Below are 16658 nucleotides of genomic sequence, written 5' to 3' on the forward strand. Positions count from 1 at the left end.
GAGAGAGAGAGAGAGAGAGAGAGAGAGAGAGAGAGAGAGAGAGAGAAAACGCACAAGTGAGCATGGGAGTGGTTTGGAGGGAGGCACACACTTGAGGGTCAAGTTATTAAAAAGAGCCCAGGGAAGAGGATGGGTGAGGATGGGTGATGAAAATGGATAGTCACTGGGCTGAAGCCTACAATTCATTCTGGTCTGCTAATAATCTAAGAACCAAGAGCTGCCCACAGACAGTGGACAGGAGCTGAGTGGACAGGTCAACAGAAGTTCCTTTAGATGAGAAGAGAAGCTCGTTGGTTTCTAGCCCTGGGAAGGAACTGATGCCATTTGTCATCAAGGACATAGCCATGTGAAGAGGCTGGGCTCAGATGCTCCGCAAGAACAAAAAAAATGAAAAAGCGGCTTCATAGATGAGTAAAAGTTTCAGGGAGAAGGCTGAGCTGAGGGGTAGGGTGGGGGACTGTAAACTGTGTTAGCTTTGCCTATCAGTGGTCAGACTGGAGTTTCCCTAGTGAGAGATTTATGATCCATACCATGTCAAATCTGTTTTGTATTCGGTTTACTTTTTATCAGTTTTTTAGAAAACTTACTTTTGAAAATTTCAGCCTGGTTTTAGTTGAACTAGAGAAAGAAGGGGGATAGTCCAGAGCGGGAGAAGCTAAAGTCTCAGAGTCCTTGAGGGGATGGGCCTGTGGCTCTTGGATATATATCCCAAGGCTCAGGTTGCTAGAGATAGGACAAGGGGAGGGAAAGTTTTGGATAATTGGGACAGCCAATCCCTTGTTCCCTGGAGGATTCCCAAACAGGGAGAGAGTCAAATGATTTCAGAAGCCCAATATTGAGTGCTGGAATTAATGAAGCCTTGGAACTAGCAAGAAGTGGGAGTAGAGAAGGGATGAGATTAGAGCCCAATGTGTCCTCCTCCCAACCCTCCTGGTCCCTTCAGAGCCCACTTACCTCTGGAACGATGAACAGTTGTCCCAACGGTGTGAGCAAGGAGGAGCCCATATCCATGACCCCTTGCAGAGCGATAGAGCCATACCCACTGAGCCAGAGCACTCCTAAGGCGAGCTGGACAAGGAGAGGGGGCCGAGGTTAGCTCACAGCCCCGAGCCCACGAGGCGAAGCCAGGGATAAGGGCTGTAGGGCAATCCCCTGGCTCATCCCTCAGAGACCCCTGTGCTTCTATCCCTCTGCATTTATTAGATTATTATTATTATTATTAGGCTCTTACTCTAAAGAACACATTCCCAAACTTCTTCCCTCCCTCAGCCCACACCAAGGGAAACCCTGAAGGTGAGATCTGGAATCTCTTCATCTGCAGAAGCAGCACAGACATGATTCACCAAAGTGAAGGCAAGAGCCCGGCTGTATGGGAAGGGTCTCAACCTCCAGCAGAAGACTCCCAGAGAGAAAGGCCTAGAAGGGGAATCTCAATTAGGGGGTGACTCCCCAAAATTACCACACAAGAGCTCCCTACAGAAAGGAAACCACAAAGCTGTCCTCACAAAGAAGACCTTACAGAGGAGATCCCACTGCGACAAGGCTCCTCCAGAGAGGACCCAGGAGTGGCACAGGGTGCCTGGAAGTAGATGCTGGAGTTCAGGACTCCTGGCTCCTCCTCATCCCAGCCCTAGAGATTCCACTGGGCTGAAATCTTTACAGGTGAGACAGCAGAGCCCCTGGGTTCCTCTGGGGCTCATCTTGGATGGGCCCTGGGTGCAGGTGGGGGGTGGGGATGGGGATGGGGATGTCCCTCAGCTTCCTTCCTCCCCTCCCCCCTTCCTCCCACCACAGCCTGGCGCATCCCACGTCCTTACCAAGAATTGGGAGATGGCAAACAAGCACATACTGCCACCCCCAGTCAGAGGTTGGCCCCAGGGACACTGGGCAGGCTCTGTTTCTCTCTCCGAGGACTGTGGGGGTGCTGCTGTTTCCCCCTGCTGGTCTGGGTGCCCCTCACTCTCATCGATAGCCTCCATTGCTATGGGCTGGGGGAGACCTGCAGAAGCCAGGAACACAGTCAGGCTTAGTGACTCCCAGGTCTGCTGGGACCCAGTAGCATCTACTTCCCTTTTTTTTTTTTTTAAAGCTGTTGATTCCTTTCAATCCTGTATCCGTCAGTGTGGCTTCACATCCAGCCGTCACACTCGATTAGCAAAGCAATATTCACCTACCTTCGTCAGAAAGATCTGAGTGTGGGTGGACAAATTATTTTTCTTTTATTTCTCCAGGAACAGAGTTAAAATGGCAGGAGGTTTTTCAGCGAGTTAATGTAGTCATGTTTATTCAGCCTTATTCTTTTTCATTTCTTAAGGAAACAAAAAACAACCTCCCCAAACCCAATTTTTAAAGGCCGGGCCCCACACAGCCTGTGTAGCTTCTCTGTTCCCACCTACACCTGTCCCTGGGGTTCTGGGCCCTCAGGGTCTCTTGTCCCAAGGCTAAATAAAGAACAGATCCATGGCCATGTCAGCTGCCAGACTCCCAGCAAGCTGAGGGGTTTGGGAAGTGGGACACACACCCCCTTAGAGAAGTCCTTGACACATGGGACTTTCCTTCATTGTTCCTTGAGGGCAGAGACTGTCTTTTGCCTCTTTTTGCATCCCTAGCACTTAGCACAGTGCCCAGTACATAGTAGATGCTTAATAAATGTTTATTTATTAATTGCTACCTGAAATAGCTTTTAAAGATTGAAGCCCTATTGGGACCGTCATTAGAAAAATAAGAACCAGGTGAATGCTGTCCTGTCCACATATCCACAGGGGCATATAAGGTATGACTACTGGGAAAAGAGATCATATTTACAGCTGCTACATTAAAACCATTCTTGTAACTTTTTAGACATGTTATACACTCATACATATATACATATATATATATATATTTTTTTTTTGGGGGGGGCTAGGCAATGGGGTTAAGTGATTTGCCCAGGGTCACACAGCTAATAAGTGTTATATGTCTGAGGCCAAATTTGAACTCAGGTCCTCCTGAATCCAAACTCACATATTCTTGATGTGAGCAGCACTCACTGGACTATGGATTTCCTTGGCATAGATCAGAAACTGGCTATGTGAGACAAAGACCATGGTTGATGGGAGAAATATTTATCCACAGAGAAGGAAAGTCTATTCCTTTGTTCAAATGGTCTGGAATGCAAGAGACTATGGTTCCTGACAAGCCGTCTTTTTCCTATCAAATGAGTTAATATTTGTAAAGGATCAAATGAGATAATATTTATAAAGCACTAAGCACAGTGCCTGACACATAGTAGGTACTTAATAAATGCTTATTCCTTTCTCTTCTCTTCCCTCCTATGGATCTCTCTATGATTTAGTCACCCACAGGTGGACCAGGGAGAAAACCTTAAACCTGCAGCAAAATGTTCTGTAGCTAGATTTTCTGTGATATTTGGTTGTCTCATTCAGAACTTTGACAGCCACAGCTCAGAGAAAAGGAGCCTCAGTCTGCATGGTTCAAAAGTCCATTGGAAAAAGGTTGCTAATCTTCCGTCTTTGCCCAGGTCTTACTCTGATGCTTATTCATAGTATGGAAGTGACTTTGGGTTCTTGAAGGTTACTGTGTTAAAAGAGCTATGCCTGATGGGGACTACCAAGCCAATAAGCATTTATTGAAAACCTACTATGTACCAGGCACTGTGCTAGGTGCTGGGGATACAGAAGAAAAAATGAGATTGTCCTTACCCTTGAGACTACCTTTCCAGGCTTACTACACATACTCTGTGGTTGAGTCAAATTGACCCAACTAGCTGTTTCCTGCTCACAATATTCTACTAGGTCAAAGGTCTGAGAACTTTGAAAAAAAACTGGTAAGTTCATTTCAACATAATTCATTTCCTTTGTAATCCTATGTATTATATTTTGTGCATTCAAACACAATGTGGAATGCTTTGCATGCAGTAGGCATTTAATAAGTGTTTACCAACTGACTCTAAACCTAGTGTTCTTTCCATTACACTGTGTTCTTGAGACCCACAGTCACTGAGTCACCACTCATTTCTGCCTGTGCTTCTCATTCAGTAGGTTGAGATTTTGGCAGGTGAGTGGCTGCTGAATGGTCTTACTTAATACACCTGCTCCAGGACAACACAGCTGGGGCTTTACTGGCATGGCAATGGGGGAAGAAACAAACTCAGGCCTTTTCCTGTTGGTTAGCACACTCCAGCACAGCAGCTTAGCTCAAAAGGTTTGACCCTAGTGTTAGGAGGGTTTGAGCCTCATGTGGCCTGTTACCTCTGTCCAGTTGTGTGGCTCTGAAGAGGGCCCAGAGCCCCTCACCAACTGTTTTCAAATGCCCAATTTAAGGCAGAAGGACCTGGGTGAAAGTATGGATTAAGTATAACTCACTCATTTATTCATTAAGCAATTTATTCAATATTTAATTTTTTTCATTTTTCCCCAAAATTCTTCAATTTTATTCAATTATCTAATAATTTTTCAATATATAAAATTTTTTTTCAAATTTATTCAATTATTATTCAATAAACAATTCAAGGGCTTACTTTGTGCCAGGTACTGAGGATGGAAAAGCAAAACCTCAAGTCCCTGTTCTGGAAGAGATTACATTTTATTCAGGGAAAACAGCATATATACTGAAAATTACAAAATACATACAAGCAGGTTTCTGGGAGAAAGGTATGAGCAGCTGGTGAGAGCAGAACAGGGTTCCTATAGGAGATGCTACTTGAGTGGGACTTTGAAGGAAGCTAGGGATTCCAAGAGGCAGGGAGGGAGGAGGAGGAGGAGGAAGAAGAGGAGGAGGAAGGAATCAGTCCCAAGTATGGACGTCAGCCTGTGCAAATGTTGGGAGGTGGGAGGGAGTTGAATATTGTGTGGAGGATACAGCATGTTAAGCCAGTTTGACTCTACCATACAGTGTTCGAAAGACTGTAATGTGCAATAAGCCTGGAAGGACAGGTTGGGGCTTTAAATGTGAGGTCAGGAAGTATTTATTTTATTCTAGAGGCAGGAAAGATCCACTGTAGCTTCTTGAGCATGGTTAGGCTTGTGCTTTAGGAATGTCACTTTACCAGTTATTCAGGTAATGCATCAGAGAGGGGGAAAGGCTGGAGACTGGGAGATGAATAGAGCTATTGCAATAATCCAGGTGAGTGGTGATGTGTAGTTGTGGAATGAGTGGAGAGAAATGGATGAATGAAAAATATGGAAACAGAATCAAGAAAGTCTGGCAGCTGATTGGATATGAGAAATGAGGCAGAGACAAAAGACATTTCCGTGAGTAGAAACCCCCCAAGAACATCATGTTCTTGTCAATGCCCTGTTAATGAATGTCATCTTTGCCTGTGAAAGGTGCCATATTAATGACATTGCCCATAATTTATTACTGTTGGCTTGTTGAGCTGTGTAGAAACAGTATTTGAATGAGAGAATGTATAATAGAGACATATTTTGCTCTCATGAGCCTGACAGAATAAACCGGGTACTGAATAGACCAGATCAGATCAACAAACATTGAATGCCTACAGCATTCCAGGTATAGAGTGAGATGCTTTCTTGGGAGGGGGTTTAGGTGGCTTTATAGGATGTGATAGAGATTACTAAGTAGAGAGATGAAGTCTTATTGTATTTTATTTTTATCTCTTCTTCAAGTCATTCACTCTATGGACCTGGGCAGGTCACTGTCTATTCACAAGCCTTGGTGTCTTTGGCCTAGAGTGGCTGTCAGCCCTCCCTCCTCTGTTATACCTCCCCTCCGCCCCCAATTCTCCCTTATCTCTCTCCCTAGTGATGTTTAATGATGGGAATAAGACAGGTTAAAAGTGGGTAAGGAAGTATCATAAGGAAACAGGTACCATCTCTACCTTTGCCTCCGGATTTAGGAGCTTAACTTAGAGCCTCAGAGACCATGCATTTGTCTGGCTGTGAGAGGTGGGGAGTACTGACCTCCTACCTGCCAGTTAGCAGTCAAAGCTGAATGAATCCATAGGCACAACTCTCTGGATGTCACGGCAATGTTGCTGCTGTCAACTTACGCAAGTGAAGACGCAAAGGGAAACATATGTAAGCTGAGATCAGTAATTATGCCACTGGGGGCAATCACAAGCATCAGCAAGTCTACTAGCACTGGTGAGTGTGAGATTGGTTAAGCTGACTCTACTGAGATAGTAAAAATAGAAGAAACATAATGCTATTCAGGAAAAGTGGCTTACTGCCTTGTCCAAGGTTCATGATCATGGCCAAAGCCCACTCTCATCCCCTCTCAAAGGCCAACAGATGCATTAGGCAAAGCCAGTGTTAAGGATAAGGCAATATATATTCAGGATAGAAGAGATAGTGTCCACATTGGGAGGAGGTCAATTATTAGCCAAAAAACAAAACAAAACAAAACAAAACAAAACCCAAAACACTAGGCTGATCTGTTGGCAGGGTGTCTATAAAGTGCTGAAGTTTAGTGAGAAAACCAGCTGTAGTAGAGATTTGTGTCGGAAATCCACATAAAGTTGTGAAGCAAACTAAGGGAGTTGACCAATTGTCTGATTCAACCTCAAAGCTTGAATCTTTTTATGAAAGCTGTCGATATTACTTACTCACCTTATCCTATCCTTCCCACCCCAACTTCAACCCCAACATCATGCCTAAATGATAGCATTGTAGGGGGAAGGACTTATCATTCTTCTTTCAGACTCTGCTGTGAGATCCTACACTATTCCTCTTCAAGAGATATCTCTCTGATTCTCAAGGTTGTGGTTTAGTATTATGGAACTGCTGGAAGACCTCCATGTTGGTTGCCATATTCTCTCCTTTGGTCCATACTGCTCTCTATCCACTAAGTACCACAGGAGTCCTCATTACCACTTGTGATTCTAGGAGGGTTTGAACAATGAATTCTTCCTACTTAACACACAATTAGTAGGAATGGGTGAAGACTTAGTATGTAGTTAGAAGTCAAGGTGAGCTCATTATACCAAAGGACATGGGGTGAATACAGTGTTCCAGATCTCCAGCAGGCAGGCCAAAGGTCTGATTATCTGAGGGAAAGGAAGGAGCCTTAGGCCTTTTCTATTAAGTCCTAGGTAGTGCTATCTGGATAGAGGTTATTACTCTATGCTCTGGGGCTCCCTAGGAATGGCAGTCAACTCCATTTGTATGCTACCTCAGCTGTTTGCAGGTAAGAATGTAAAAAACTCTTGAGTTGCCTCCACTTCTCTAGGTAGTCATTAACCATGAGAACTGTGATTGGGATGACTTGAGGAAGTATGTGGGTAGTTGGTAAGAGAAGGATGCGTTTCAGGTAGATGAGTGGACCAAGTGACTTTGATGGATCTATGGTCTCATGAATTTGGATGTTTTCCAATGAGGCTGATCAAAACCTACCTAACTCTCTCTTATCCTGTGGGGCCCTTGTCTATATCCTTCTATTATTCCTTCATTGGGGTCCACATAGTGTGCTAGGTCCTTCCTCCAGATTTTCTGACATTACATAGGTATCAGAAGAACACACACTGTCCCTCACTTTCCCTGCATGGCTGCCCCACTTCCATTTTCTGTCTAGATTTCCTACTCTCTTTAATCATACATCAAATTCTTCTTCTGGGATGTAGTACTTTGTGGGTAATATATCATGGTTACTCCTACCATATATCTATCCCTCCATCATCCCTTGGTTAACTCACAGCTTTAATTCTTTGGAGATTTTGGAGACTGAGGTAGCTGGTACACAGTGGATAGAGTGCTGGGTCTGGAGTCAAGAAGAACTGAGTTCAAATCTGACCTCAGACACTTACCAGGTGTGTGACTCTGAGCAAATCACTTAACTTCTCTTTGTCTCAATTTCCTCAACTGTAAAATGGGGATCTTAATAGCATTTTCCTTACAGGACTGTTGTGAGGATCAAATGAGATAATATTTGTAAAAGCGCTTAGCACAGCACCTGGTACAAAGTAAGCACTATATAAATGCTTATTCCTTTCCCTCCCCATTCCATGATTTATGACTATATAGCATCACCTGCAGGATATTGGTTTTTAAAAAAAATAGGCCTTTGTTTCAGTGATAAACTTGGGATCATTAAATCACTGAGCACTTTCCTAAAAGCAATCCAGCTTGCTTCATTCCTTCCATTCAATTCTGAGGCCATCTTCTGTCTACAGTGTCTGTTCAAAATAAACATACTATTAGAAAGCTCTATGGGTGGTCCATCTAACTGCATATCACTATTTGGACGATAAGCATTCTTCATTCATTATTTTCTTCAATATATATATTTAGGCCAAACTTTTTTCAAGTGATTACAGACCTCTCACTCTGTATCTCTAAGTGCTTGCTGGATATCCCCACACATTCAAAACCAAACTCTATCTTTCCCCCCAAACCTGCCACTACTTCTAATTCTCTTGAGTGAACTACTATTGTTCCAGTAATCCAGGTTCTCAAAAACAAAGTTATACTTTATTTCAAAGTTATACTTTATTCTTTACTTTCATTTCTTTTTTTAAATTAAATTTCATTTTCAAAGATCTGCCTTTTTTTCTTCCCTCTTCCCTCCTTCCCACGAGAAAGCAAGAAAACCAAAATCTTTGTTACAAATATGTATAATCAAACAAAGAAAATTTCTGCATTGGCCATGTTAAAAGAAATGCTCTGCACTCTGAATCTATCACATCTCTATCAGCAGGTAGCCAGCATGTTTAATCCTCAGTCCTCTGGAATTATGGTTAGTCATTGTATTGATCAGAGTTTCCAAGTTTTTCAAAGTTACTTGTCTTAATATTGTTGTTTCCGTATGCATTTCTTTTCTAGTTCTGCTCACCTCACTCTTCATCAGTTTACACAAATCTTCCTAGGTTTCTATGAAACCATCTCTTTCATTATTTCTTTCTTTCCTTTTTTTTAAGACAATTGGGGTTAAGTGACTTGTCCAGAGTCACACAGTTAGTAAGTGTCAAGTGTTTGGTCTTAGGCTGGATGTGAACTCAGGTCCTCCTGACTTCAGGGCCAGTGTGCTCTATCCACTGAGTCAACTACTTGCCCTCTCTTTCATTATTTCTTCTAGCACAATATTCCATAACATCATATGCCAAAACTTGTCCAGCCATTTCCCAATTAATAGGCATCTCCTTAGTTTCTAATTCTTTGCTACCATGACACCTACTATAAATATATTTGTCCATAGGGTTTCCTTTTCTTCTTTCTTGGATCTCTTTTAGGGTATAGACCTAGTAGTTATATCATTGGGTCAAAGGATATGCACAGTTTAATAGCTTTTTGCACACATAAAGTACTTAACAAATGCTTATTGATCGACTGGCTGAAATGAGATTGAAGAGAAAGAATGATCCAATTTATATATGTTGTCTCCTCCATTATATCTAAATCACTAATAGAGAAATGCAACCCCCCCCAAAAACTCTGAAGTTCTAGAGTGACAAAACTGACCAAAAAAAGAAAATGACAAATGCTAGAGAGGTTGTGGGAGAATAGGTACAACAACGTACTGTTGGTGGACCTGTGAACTGGTCCAGCCTTTCTGAAAAGCAGGTGGAACTTCAGAGTTGTTTTAATTTGCATTTCCCTGATTATTAGGTCATTTTTTCCCTCTTCACTCTTATTTCAGACAATCTGATCAATAAGCATTCATTAAGTACTTTCTATGTTCCAGGCACTATGCTAGGGAAGGTGGAAAAAGAAAAACAAAAACCTGACCCTGTCCTCAAGGAACTTGTATTAAAATGGAAGAGACAAAATATATAAATTAGACTATACAGAGTGGATGGAAGGTAAACTTAGAGGGGACCATCCGGGAGGAGAGGGGAACTAGGATACGCATTATAGGGGAGGTAGTGCCTGATTTGGGGTCTTAAAGGAAGTCAGGGATTTTAAGAGTTGGATGCTGGGGGGGAGAACATTCCAAGCATGCTGAACAACCAGTTTAAAGGTATGGAAGTGGTCAGTATAGTTAGATTGTAGACTTCATATTCAAGGAATAGCAGTTAGGTCAGTATAGTTAGATTGCAGACTTCACATTCAAGGAATAGCAGTTAGGTCAGTATAGTTAGATTGTAGACTTCACATTCAAGGAATAGGTTAGGTTAGTTTAGTTAGATTGTAGACTTCATGGAGGGGAGGAGAATGTAAGAAGATTGGAAAGGTAGGAGGGGCCCAGGTTATGAAGCGCTGTTAATTTCAAACAGAGAATCTTATATTTGATTCTAGAGGTGATAGAGAGGTAGTAGACTTTACTGAGCAAGGGAGAGACATGGTTAGACTGACAATTTAGGAAAATCATATTGACAAATGAGTGGAATTTGGACTGGAGGGAAGAGAGACTGGAGGCAGGGAGACCAATTAGAAGGCCACTGGAATAGTCCAGAAGGGAAGCAATAAGGATGTGAAATAGGATGGCAGTTTTGTGAGTGGAAAGTAGGGAAGGTATGTAGAAAAAGAAATGATATGATTTTGCAGCTGACTGGATATATGGAGTAAATGAGAGAGAAATTGAAGATGACACCAAGGTTATATGCCTGGATCACTGGAAGGGTGGTGATGCCCCCCATAGTAATAGGGAAGTTAAGAATAGGGAAGGATTTTGGGATAAAGATAATGAGTTCTGTTTTGGACATATTAGTCTGAGATGCCTATAGGGGCATCCAATTCAAAATGTCCAGCAGTCAGTTGGTGATGGCCTTTTTGAACTACCCTAATTCCTGCTCTTCCTATGTTCCCTAAATCTAGGTTTACTCTAAGGGTAAAACCAACCCTCTGGGGACCACACCTATATTTTCCCTACCAACTTCCAGGGATGCACAACATACATCTTCATAAATTTCCAAGAATACACATCCAAACATGCCTATGTTTATTTACATCATATCTTTTGTCTCTTATCCTTTGACTCACAAAACTGTTCTCTAGGAAGGCAGCATGGTGCAGTGGAAAGGATGTTGGATTTGGCATGAAATCTCAGTATTGGTTTAATCCTTAACCATAATGTTAACCCTCCATCCATGCTCCACTCTCTTCACATTCCATGTCTGACATGCTCTATCACAAACATTCAGGGCCTAGATCTCCTACACATTAAACCGCAATCATCAACATCAAAGGAATGTTTCCATGCTGTTGAAATAGTGGGGGAATTTATGGACATAACTAACAGCTGTGAGCAGCTGCATTTCCCTGCTGTTTTCCTCATCCAGCTGTTTGCTTTTCAACTCAGGTGTGTCTAGAGTCAAACATAGGCTGTCTGAAAAGTGTCAAGATCTAAGGGTGTGAGACAATCTGGAAAATTGGTTATTGGGTCAGTAATTCAAGGCTGGAACTCTGCATCATACAAGGAAGCAAATCATGGAAAGAAGAAAACAAGTATTAATTAAGCATATGCTATGTGCCAGGCATGTGCTAAGTGCTTTTCAAATATCTCATTTTATTCTCACAACAACCCTTGGAGGTAGGTACTATTATTATCCTCATTTTACAATCGAGGAAATTGAGGAACAGAAAGAAGTTAACTGACTTGTCCAGGGTCATATAACTTGTTAAATGTCAGAGGCTGTATTTTAACTTTAACATTTATTTTTTAAAAATTTTGAGTTCCAAGTTCCTTCCTCTCTTTCTCTAGCTCTTCTTTTACCTGTTGAGAAGGCAAGCAATATGATACCCATTATATATGTGAAATCCTTCAAAACATGTAGATTTGAACTTAAAGGGTCTTCCTGACTATAGGCCCAGTGCTCTATCCATCGTACCACTTACCTGTGTAGGGCATATCTCTTTTAGGTCTGGCCTAACAGAAAAGAGCTGCTTCTGTATTCAATCTGTTGCAATGTTATTTTGGTTGAAGTATATGAAAAAAATCCAGCCTCACATAGATATGAAGTTGGAAAAGGGAGGAGTATTTTAATGGGTAAATAAAATCTTAGTATTCTTATGAAAATGGCTTTGACTTTTCAGACTCCTAGGGAGAATCTTGGGAAGGGTCCATGGAACTGCACTTTGAGAACTGCTACCCTAGAGGAAATGTGATGAAAAGCCAAGCACAGACTTGGATGATTAACGCATTACGTTACAATAACAAAAGGCCATGTTAGACATCATCAGCTATTAAAGCCAAACTCAGTGAAATTCCCCTGAATGATACAATGGAGAGAATACTCATTTGGACTCAGAAGATCTGGGTTCAAATTCTGCCTCTTTCACTTATTACTTGTAGGACCTTGGGCAACTCATTTGGGATCATAGCATTGTAGATTTTGAATGGGAAGCGATCTTTAGAGGTCATGGGGATTGACCTTCTCATTTAGAGATGAGCAAACTGACTCCCAGAGAGCTTAATTACTTTCCCAAGGCCACAGAGCTAATAAGTTTCCAAGGCAGGAATTGAAAACAGGCCTTCCTCAGTTTTCTAATCTGTTGAATGAGTGGTTTGATTCATTGACACCTAATGTTCCGTCTACCTCTGGAGCCATGATCTTGTGAGCCTCCTAAGTGCTCCAGACGGTCTGACTTTGGCGCTGTGGGTCCAACGAATGGTGGTTCTGGTGGAGGCCCCTCTAGTTGGATCGAGTCTGTATGTAAATTGCTGCTTTTCTCATGCTGACTCATCCGTGCAGTGCTCACTCCCATCCCCATGGTGCCTCCCTGGCTTCCAGCCCTGTGGGGAATTGGTACAGACAGCTTGCTGAGTCTGCTCATATTTACACACACAGTGGGGCTTTGTCCCATTCAACTTTCCTCCTTTCCCAAACACACAACACAGCAGTCTGCTGAACACACCTCCTGGGTCAGTCCCCGCATTACCACATGGGACTGCTTACGTTTAGAATGTCACAATCACCTCTACCCATCTCCATCTCCATGGCTGAGCAAGTAGAATTCAAACAAGTCAGAAATGGGACTTTAGAAATCATCTAATCCATTTTACAGCTGAAGAAACTGAGGCCCAGAGGGCATAAATTACTTGCCAAAATTCACAGAGCTAGTCATTTGCCAGATTGGATCAAGAATCTGAGCTTTCCGACTTCTGATTTAAGGTGCTTTCCAGCTCCCTACCACTTTTTTTCTACTTAGGTGTTTCCAATGCTGTTGTCGCTGTCCATCCTTTGTTTCTGAAGAGGACCAATGACATCACAGGGTGACGTCTTGACTTGCTTCCGAGTGAATTGGATTTAAGTGAGGCAGCCTCACTCTCTCTTCCAGTCATCAAGGTCCAGGGGCCATGAAGGTGGCTGAAGCATGAGCTGTTTCTAATGTACATCCTCCTCCTCTTATCCCTGGGCAGAGACTTGTGTCACTTTAGAGTCATGGTCTGGCTGATGTGACTTCTTCTGTGCCCTTTCTGCAGCCCCTAAGTGCTTGTTGACTGACTTTCTAGACATTCCTGCATGCAGACCACATCTAGGGCTAGCGTTACAATTTGACAGAGTACATGGTCACTCATATGTTGTGATCCAAGGGATAACGGCAGGACCCTTACCCTCCCTGTCCCCATGCAAACAATAATTTATTGCCTCCTAAGCACCTGAAATTCAGGTCCTATCACCTAAAATTCCTCCATCAGAGATTTCTTTAGCTTTTGAAGGCACTGGAGTCTTCTGCAACATAAACTCCTCTGGGAGAGGGAACACTTTTTGCTCTTTTCAACTAACCTTTGGGGACATTGGTTGAAAGACAGCTGAAAGCCGAGTTGGGAAGGGATGGGAAGGAGAATAGGATCCTGGGGAGGCAAAAGCTAATCCTAGTAGGAGAAGGACCAACTTTTTACGCTCATTGTTTTTTACTGGGAAGTCCCCAACTCCCAAGAGAACTAAAAGAGCCTCTGAAGAGATGGACTCTGAAGAGATGTGTCAAAACCAGGGGTTCTTAAATTTTTGTGTCCTGGACCCTTCTGGCATTCCAGTGAAGCCTATGGACCCCTTCTCAAATTAGTGTTTTTATATGCATAAAATACACAAGATTACAAAGGAATCCACTTAAATTGAAATGGAGTTATCAAAATATTATTAAAAAACCACATTAATGGGAGTTCCTACTCTAAAGGAATGAAAAGCGAATTAATGGGAGAAAAGTACACATCAACCGCGATACAGATGTCAACATCATTCCCATCACGTTTTCTATGCCTTCGAATAGCAAAACTGCTCTCCTCTGACCTCTAGGCCAGACTGCATGGAAAGTTCACTGCCTTTGTGAGTATTAGTGAGGTCTGACTACATGACAAGTTCATGGCCTCTGTGAATATTAGCAGCCTCCCTTTCCCATAGGACCTGAGATTGTGCTATGACTTTAAAAGGACTTCTCAGAGCCAACCTCCCTTTTTCTGTAGCTTGGGGATGTGTAGGTGGCAAGCTAAGACAGGTGTGGTGTGTGTACATGGCGACACACCTGCAAACATCCTGATCTCTCAGAAACCTGCTGTCAATTACATCCACCTGCAATGTAAGCCAACACAGAGTATTAGGGTCAGGGTTGTTCTCTGGGCAAAAGTGGACATGCATCTATGTTGTTACTCCTACCTGCTGAGAGAGACAGAGAGACAGAGACAGAGACAGAGACAGAGAGAGAGAGCAAGCTACATGACAGATTTTTTTGTTTTTTTTTGGCTAGGCAATGGGGTTAAGAGACTTGCCCAGGGTCACACAGTTAGTAAGTGTTATTTGTCTGAGACTGAATTTGAACTCAGATCCTTCTGAATCCAGGGCTAGTGCTCTATCCATTGTGCCACCTAGCTGCCCCAATATGACAGGGTTAATGACAAGAAGGTAGCCAGGAAGGTGAGGCAGTGTGATATGAGACAGTGGAGAAAGTAATGGACTTGGAGTCAGGAAGATCTGAGTTAAAATCCTGCTGTTTGACCCTGTCTACTTCAATTTCCTCAGTGTAAAATGGACCTAATAATAGCATCAGTCTCACAGGGTTGTTGTAAGGATCAAATGAGATAATGTATTTAAAGCATTTTGCAAACCTTAAAGTGTTATATAAATGCTAACTATTACTGTTATTATTGTTATTGTTATTGTTGTATTGATCAGGGGCTTTTAGGCTTTTGGCAATCTAGCGCACATCTCCATACATGGGCTTGGCAGATAGCATGGGCCCCTGAAGATAAGAGCTGGGGTTTTGTCTTGCAAAGTTAATCAAATCTGGAATGCTAATGAATTTTTTTCAAAACTCAAGTACTCTTTGGATGGGGAAATAATAAAAAGATTATATTTTAAATTGCAAACAGCTTTGTTTCTACAAACAAAGGGCCCCCAACTCTCGGAACCTCTCGAAGGGAATAGCAGAGAGTATATCCGTGAACAGGCCTGTGCAGCTCTGGGGAAGGGGCCCCAAGCCACCCACAATTCAAGGGATCTAGGGTGAACAAAACAAGGCTTGAGGTCATGGGACGGTAAGGACAGGATGATAAGGTCTACTCTTCCTCCTGAAAACCTGGAATTACAGCACGCTCACTGTGCAGAATCTCTGGTGATTTGCCAGGCCAAGGATGAAGACCTGGAACAGAGGTGGTTTATGTGGGAGTGGCAGAACAACTCATACCTTTCTGCCCTATCTGAAGCTGAGAATCAAACACAGCCAGAGATAATCAGGCAAATTGGGGTGGAAAGACGAAGCATATCCAGACTGGGTACAAGATATAGATAGTAGGACCTGGAGAGATCACTAGCAGCCTGAGGGCAAAGTTTGGTCACAAGTGGATCTTGGGGTTGTATCAGAGGACAAAACAGGTAGAGACTTCATCTATAAGTAGATCAGTGACAGAAAAGCAGATAAGGAAGGCTCTGGGGTGGGGGTGGGGTGTCTGGCTGGGGTAGCACCAAGGACAGCTCCCTGAACGAATTAATTGGCGAGCTAATCCAGGGAAGTGTTTTATCTCCTCTTTCCAGTCAGTCTTACCCTTGAGGAAGATCTTCCTCAGCTTTAAAAGGTCAGTTTCAGTTAAGGCAGCTTCTGATTTTCAAGAAAGGAGACTACATATGCATCTAGCCACCTAGTAACCCTAATGGTCTGTGTTAGAAGCACCGTGATATAATTGAAACAATGCAGGAGTTGAAGGTAGATTTGAGTTTGAATTTGCTAACTGTGTGACCCTGAGGAAATAATTTAACTTCTCTTCACCTTAACTTCCTCATCTTTAAGATGGGCTCACAGGGTTGTTATGGCTCCCCACTTTACTCTCTCCCCATCCCTTGTAACCGAAGCTAGTTCCTCAGATTTGTCCTTTGGTTCCATTCCCCGGCCCTCCTCTTTGGGCCCCCCACCCCAATTCTCAGGATAAGGAATTGAATTATCTTGGAAATGGTGAATAGGCCCACAGAGTGTGGGTGTTTTGTCTTCATGACTGCTTTTTTTTTTTTAAATAATGCTGCTCCTTTTAAGAATGCTTGTAGGAATCAAGGACGGCCTTGAGCGGGAGAAGACAAAGGTGTAATTGTTTGCTTACATATGAAGGAGGATACTATCTGCATCCAGAGAAAGAGCTGATGAACTGAAGTATGTAGAAAGTACACACACACACACACACACACACACACACACACACACACATTTGTGTATACACATATTTATGTCTAACGGCAGCCATCTCTGGGGGGGCGGGGAAGGGAAGAAAAAAAGGAAAAAAAGAATTACAAAATAATTTTATTATTTAAAAGGAATAGCAAGTTGTATACAATAGATTTG

The 16658-nt window shown here is 42.7% G+C and overlaps 1 protein-coding gene across 4 annotated transcripts in view; it reads right to left on the reverse strand.

Moving 5' to 3' along the window:
* Positions 1-16658, reverse strand: part of LOC114031654 (tyrosine-protein phosphatase non-receptor type 5) — a 108897-nt gene that overhangs the window by 24049 nt on the left and 68190 nt on the right. For 3 of the 4 annotated variants that reach the window (XM_027846795.1, XM_027846797.1, XM_027846796.1), the window contains 2 exons: positions 1818-1999; positions 955-1068 (listed from right to left, as the gene is read on the reverse strand). In XM_027846795.1, the coding sequence (XP_027702596.1) occupies positions 955-1068; positions 1818-1999 (296 nt within the window). Of the gene's footprint in view, positions 1-954; positions 1069-1817; positions 2000-5921; positions 6013-16658 lie in introns of those variants that run through there. The other variant, XM_027846798.1, reaches the window with a different exon arrangement.

Source organism: Vombatus ursinus, unplaced genomic scaffold (genome assembly GCF_900497805.2).
Source record: "Vombatus ursinus unplaced genomic scaffold, bare-nosed wombat genome assembly UNPS02015202.1, whole genome shotgun sequence".
Classification (NCBI taxonomy): Eukaryota; Metazoa; Chordata; class Mammalia; order Diprotodontia; family Vombatidae; genus Vombatus; species Vombatus ursinus.